The sequence below is a fragment of the Chironomus tepperi genome, unplaced genomic scaffold (assembly GCF_022539635.2).
Source record: "Chironomus tepperi strain 1889 unplaced genomic scaffold, CSIRO-AGI_Ctep_v1 contig_354, whole genome shotgun sequence".
Classification (NCBI taxonomy): domain Eukaryota; kingdom Metazoa; phylum Arthropoda; class Insecta; order Diptera; family Chironomidae; genus Chironomus; species Chironomus tepperi.
The window spans coordinates 4,667,151-4,674,018 of NW_027226476.1; the positions used below are offsets into that span (position 1 = coordinate 4,667,151).

The 6,868-nt window shown below is 38.7% G+C and overlaps 1 protein-coding gene across 1 annotated transcript; it reads right to left on the reverse strand.

Moving 5' to 3' along the window:
* Positions 1 to 696: 696 nt before the first annotated feature.
* Positions 697 to 6,858, reverse strand: LOC139094261 (serine-threonine kinase receptor-associated protein-like). Its single transcript, XM_070645251.1, has 7 exons — positions 6,687 to 6,858; positions 6,547 to 6,626; positions 6,180 to 6,245; positions 3,408 to 3,476; positions 2,264 to 2,734; positions 1,078 to 1,156; positions 697 to 1,014 (listed from the first exon to the last, which is right to left on the reverse strand). Exons 1-7 carry the CDS (start codon positions 6,731 to 6,733, stop codon positions 822 to 824), a joined length of 1,005 nt encoding a protein of 334 aa, XP_070501352.1. The 5' UTR covers positions 6,734 to 6,858; the 3' UTR covers positions 697 to 821.
* Between the last annotated feature and the right edge of the window lie 10 nt (positions 6,859 to 6,868).

The window sequence follows — 6,868 nt, forward strand, 5'->3', positions numbered from 1 at the left end:
CTTTAACGGTTTTTAAAAATTTGAATTACAATTTATGATCAAATGTGTTGTGTCTTGGATAAAACAATGGATATGCTGAGCTGTTGATAGAGACGACTTGATTGGTAGTCAAAAGTCAATCAACCCGAGTTGAACATGCTGGAATATGATAGGTGTAGGTTAGGTTTAAGTTAGGTTGAGGTTAGGCTGTGGTTAGGTTGAGGTTAGGTTGAGGTTAGGTTGAGGTTAGGTTGAGGTTAGGTTGAGGTTAGGTTGAGGTTAGGTTGAGGTTAGGTTGAGGTTAGTTTGAGGTTAGGTTGAGGTTAGGTTGAGGTTAGGTTGAGGTTAGGTTGAGGTTAGGTTGAGGTTAGGTTGAGGTTAGGTTGAGGTTAGGTTGAGGTTAGTTTGAGGTTAGTTTGAGGTTAGGTTGAGGTTAGGTTGAGGTTAGGTTGAGGTTAGGTTGAGGTTAGGTTGAGGTTAGGTTGAGGTTAGGTTGAGGTTAGGTTGAGGTTAGGTTGAGGTTAGGTTGAGGTTAGGTTGAGGTTAGGTTGAGGTTAGGTTGAGGTTAGGTTGAGGTTAGGTTGAGGTTAGGTTGAGGTTTGGTTGAGGTTTGGTTGAGGTTAGGAAGGGTAAAAATAAGTAAGTAATTTACAATGATTTGAAAGAGAAAATGAATTTTAAAAATCTTTTTTTATTTTATTTATAAAAAATTCAAAAAAAAGTTTAAAAAAATCATAATTTTTTATTCATAAATTAATAATTACAATTTATTATCATTTTCCGATATTCTCTTTATCAGATAATCAGCGCTTTAATTTGAATTATTAGTATAGATTCTCGAATTAATTTGCAGTCACTTCCCTTGGTGATGAATTATTCATAGTCACTTCACCTTCCGGGCCATTAATGCACTTCCATAAACCATAAGTCTTTCCAACTGTCGTTTGCCACAACCTCAATGTACCATCCTCAGATCCACTAGCATATAGTTCACCATCTGGTGAGAATGAAATGCAATGAACTGGTCCAAAATGTCTAAAAATAATTAAGAATATTGTCAATTAAGGTTAGGTTATTGTGAGGCTGACAGGAACTTACCCTTTGAATGATTGAATCTCGTTGCCGGTCATGTAATCAAATTTATAAATTTTAAAGTCTTCACCGCCGCAAACAAATACTAAAAAAAAGTAAGCAAAAAATTGTGATTTAAATTCAAATGTTCGTTACAGATTCAGAATGTCCAGGGGATTGACCCTGTCTACTAATCTGGGGTCGATATCTAATGTATCGGCAGTGGTACGGTACAAGGGTATCGTGTATCACATGGATCTATTCCAGGTGCACAACTGTGATGTTCCAGTGGTATGGTTATATTAAGACCCGGTTTCTTATATTACCCAGAGAGTCTTACCCTACCAGGGTAGGTGGTAACGTAGAGTAACGTAGGGTAACGTAGGGTCACAAAGAGTAGGCTAGGATAGAGTAAGTTGGGTAGTCCTAAGACACCCGGAGGACAATAGGTTGGTCACCTTAGAATACATGGATGAGGATAGATGACCCACTCAAGAATACACAGAGGAGGATGAATGAACGAATGAATTTATTGGCCCTCACGGGTAGTAAGACTTAAAGTGTATACAAAATTATTAACAAAAAAGGATAGGAGGCTGGCCCTAGAATATCCGAATGAGGTTAGGAAGGTCATCCAAGAGTATTCGGAAGAGTATAAGAGGGTCACCTTAGAATACCCAAAGGATGACAAGTGGGTCACCATAGAATACCCGTTAGACAATAGGTGGGTCTCTCTAGGATTACCAAAGATATCTCTTAGGATGTCCAAATGCACCATCCAATCAGCATAGTTGGAATAACCTGGAAATGGATGGTGCACCCATGGATAGCTCTAGCTCTACCTACCTACCTAGGGTAGAATAGGGTAAGGTATATTGGTTAGAGTAGAATAGGGTAGAGTATCCAGGGTAGGGTAGGATAAGGTATCCATAGAAGAGGAAGGTAGAGTCGAGTAGGTTATCTTTTTAAGAGTAGGATAATGTATGATGGGTAGAGTAGGGCAAGACATCCATAGTAGAGGAAGTGGAGTATTCAAGATAAAGAAGGATAGGGTATGAAATGTATATTAAGGTAAGGTATCCACTATAGAGTATGGTAAGATGTCCTAGACAGTGTATCCAGTGTAAAGTAGGCTAAGATATTATAGTTTAGATCACAATACCACGTCGAGTACCAAAAAGAAATCAAATGAACACCATTTATTTAAACTTACCCAATTTATCAGGATGTAGACTGGCATCAGCCAATTTCGATGGAACTGCAATCTCTTTAATCTTATTCCATGAATTTGCTTCATAAAATGTAACATTCATTCCATTTGCTATAGTCAAAATACTGCCATCTCTTGAAATCTCAATATTACTTGGATTACATGGAAAGTCTATATGATGAATCTCTTGTCCACTTGATCGATCCCATATGCGTATTGCCTTATCTTCAGCACAACTTATAATGCATTTATCATTACGACAAAAGAGAGCGCGCTTTATAGCACCAGAATGTCCTGCATAAATTTCAACAGCTGGATTTGTTGATGGTTGATTAAGATCAAAGACTCTTATGAGTTTCTCATTGTTTCCGGTCAATAGATGTGTACTGTCTTCGTCAAATGCCACCGATTTAACTGTATGATTATGTTGATAGTTGCACTTTTCTTCGCCTGATATGGCGTCCCAGAGTTTGGCTAAAATTAGTTAGAGTTGATGATTAATTGAAGGTATAACTTGATAAAGGGGGGACTGTGACTAGCTATGATGAAGGGACTGGAGATAAATTTCAAGAGGGGACTGAAAATAACTATTAAGAGGGGACTGTGACTAACTATAAAGAGAGGACTGGAACTAACGTTGAAGTGGGGGCTGGAACTAACTATAAAGAAGGGACTGTGACTAACTATGAAGAGGGGACTGAAACTAATTATGAAGAGGGGACTGGAACTAACTACGAAGAGGGGACTGTGACTAACTATGAAGAGGGGACTGTGACTAACTATAAAGAGGGAACTGAAATTAATTATGAAGAGGGGACTGGAACTAACTATGAAAAGGGGCATGTGACTAGTTATGAATGAAGGGCTGGAACTTACTATGAAGAGGGGCTTTTGACTAGCTATGAAGAGGGGACTGAAACTAATTATGAAGAGGGGACTGTGACTAACTGTGAAGAGGGGGGGGGGTGTAACTAACTATGAAGAGGGGACTGGAACTAACTATGAAGAGAGGACTGGAACTAACAATGAAGAGAGGATTGAAACTAACTATTAAGAGGGGATTGAAACTAACTATGAAGAGGGAACTGGAACTAACTATGAAAAGGAGATTGGAACTAGCAAAGAGACTCAAAAAAGTTATTCTTACCCGAAAAATCAGCAGCACCAGATGCAGCCAATGTTGCCTTTCGATTCAACCCAACACCAAAGACAGCGCCTAAAAATAAAAATTAAAAAAAAAAAAAATTAAATTAAACTTTCAACTGATGATTAATAAGATGATAATTTGTAAACAGGAAGTGTGAGAACAGAACAGAACAAAAAAGCTTCCGCAATCAGCTTGTTGCATTAAAAAATGCTAATGAGACTATGTCACGATAAACGTGATTTAATGCACTTAAGAAAGTTCTAGAAAATAAAAATTATTTTTAATTGACAGACGTTGTAACTGTTATGTTAAGGTATGGCTCTATATGGGTATATTAAAGATGTTGTTTTTTGGGGTCGTTGACTAGTTACGGAACGCAAAAAATCAACTTTTTGGACCCCTTCTGTTACAAAATCTTGAACAAGTGCCCTCAGAGTTGGCAGAAGTCTATTTAATGTCACTTCCGTAAAGTCCGTTACTCCATAGTGAAGGCGTTTTTATGGACTTTTGATACTCGGTGTCCCAAAGTCCTGTCAACTCTGAGCGCCTCTCATTATCTCTTTTTTTCTTAGATTGTTACATATTTAGTGGATGTCTCCTTCATGGTTTATTTTGATTGATATAAAGAGGAACAAGCTATGATCTAGCCTGATTGGAACAGAATTAGATTAGTATGGTGTGGCCAGAGTAAACTTGTCAGTAAGAGCTACTGCCGAAACGCCGGCCGTTGTTCACAACGCAGGCTCCTATCGGCGATCATTGTCTCTGGTGCAGACGTTGTCCCCGGAGGCAGACCCCCATCGGCAATGGTCCCAAGGTGACTATAGACAACCATTTTCCAACGCTGAATATAACCACACGACTGGAATAATGGTCCAATGCACCCAGTATAGTTAAACGATACCAAACCAGAAAAATTAGCCATCACGCTGCCATTAGTCAAAAAGATAGATGGGAGTAGGAGACCCACGGTTAGACCGTATGTCTACTTATATGCTTGACGAATGTGCAACTATGACATATGGTTTATTAATCGTAGCCTGTTGTTATAATCATAATGAAGATTGCAAACCTCCTACTGCCCTTAGTGAGAATCCTGGCTTTAGACTAAAATCAGATTAGATTAGTGTATTCATCCACATGTTACTAACCAAAAGCATAACAACAAGCTTGTCTTGAGCTTGTTTACTGAGTCATATGTTTAAGCATTTAAAGACATGATCTTGAATACTGCCAAGACAAAGAGTGAATGTGTAGGTGTGGATTATATATTCTCAAATTGCCGGTATTGTATTGTAAGTCTAGACAAGAGTCTAGAGGTCAAGATAAACTGCGTCTAGATGTCTAAGACTGCATCTTATTCCCGGCAGATACATGACTCTGAAAATGAGGTTTTGGACTGACTTGACTCTTCGGGTCTACGTTACAGTCATTCTGGTTCACGGTTCCACTATGTATGTTGGAGGACATATCTGAGCCTCACCGTAACACAGAGATTTTATACAAAATCTGGACCTTATCCACCTCATTGTCTATCCACCGGATATAAAGTTCACCTTGCACAACACAAAGCACATCTGAATGAAGCTTGTCAATTCCGACATTTAGTCATAAATCTTGACAAATCATGACAAGTTCCACAAATTTCAACTTATACATAATAATAGGCTAATCTCGTCCAGTTTCATTCGAAGTAGTCGATCAATATACAAATCAGTGATGCTCAACCTGTTTTTTTTTGGGGCACTCAGGTTGACCACCACTGTGTCGTGCACACAGATTGACAAGTACTGGGTTATCGATAAATTATGTTGCTATTGTGTCGCGGCACGCAGGTTGAGCATATTTGTGTCGCGGCACGCAGGTTGAGCATATTTGTGTCGCGGCACGCAGGCTAAAGACATTGTATCATGCTACATTGTGTCTTGTCACATAAATTGACAAATACTGTGCCGCGATGCACTGGTTATCCACCTTTATGTGGCGACACACAGGTTGACCACAATGCTTCACGGCACGCACAGATTGAGCACTATTGTGTCACAGCACTTAGGTTGACCACCACCGTTTGACGACACACAGGTTGATGACCATTATGTCACGGAACTCAGGTTGTTCACCACTGTGTTGCGACACGAAGATTGACTATTCATTCCTGTGTTGCGGCACAATTGTTGACCACCACTGTGTTGTACCACATAGGTTGTCCAACACTGTGTCGTGTCACATAGGTTATCCATCATTGGGTCGTGCGACATAGTTTAACCACGACTATGTCGTGTCACACTGGTTAACGAGCACTGCCTGACGTCACATAGGTGATAATCAATGTGTCGTGCCACATTGGTTAACCATCACTGTGTCGTGAAACATAGTTTAACCTGGTTTAACCACCACTGTGTCGTGTCTCATAGGTTAACCACCACTGCGTGACGACACAAAGGTTGAGTACTATTATGTCGGGGCATTAAGGTTGACCATCACTGTGTTGCGACGCAAGTATTGACTATTCATTCCTATGTGTCGTGCCACATATGTTGACCATCACTGTATCGCAGCACTCATGTTAACCACCGCTGATTCACCGTACACAGTTCAACAACCATCATGTCACAACACGCAACACACAGATTAACCACATCTGATATAATCACATTATTGATCAATAGTTCCTGCATATAATCCACATAGACACTTCACTTGTTTACAAAACTATCAATCCTCATTAATCTGTCCACAACAAAAAAAAAATAAAAATTCCATTTTAATTACCTTTATGTCCCTCAAATGTTCCAACCCAATCACCAGTATCACCGAGACGTAGCATTGGCTTTCCATCTAAAAAATACAGCACAAAGAATTGCACAAAAAAGACACATTAAAATTTATTTCACTTCCAGGTTTTAAGCAACAACAACAACAATTCTAAGACAGTCTCATGAATAATTCATGACAGTGCAAGTTGGAGAAAAGGAGAAGTTGTTGTTGTTGCCTGTACAGTCAATGAGTCGTACATACGAGAAAAAAATAAATATTAATCTTGATCTCAAGGATGCAAAAAAATTACGGAACTAAAAATTCAATCAGCCTTGACGGCGAAAGTTCCACAAAATAAAATAAAATAAATAATCAGGTATACCTTTACAGGCTGAAATCAGGAAACTATTTCCACTTTCTGTGATGTCACTAAAGTCTAAATGGGTCACGGGACGTGTATGGCTGTGGATTTTAATATAATTAATAATATTGTGGTCCATAAAAAATTCACAAAAAACTCACCCAGAGCAAGTCAACGCAATTTGTTTCATTGAATTTGTATTGGCCATTCGAGATATATCCTAATGTTATTAAGGTTCCTTAATATTGTCTCACTGATTACTTCAAAATCTTAAAAATCACTAAATAATATTAAAATATTTGTTTTTTTTAGCCTTTTGTTTTGCCAGTCTTCTTTGCTACTA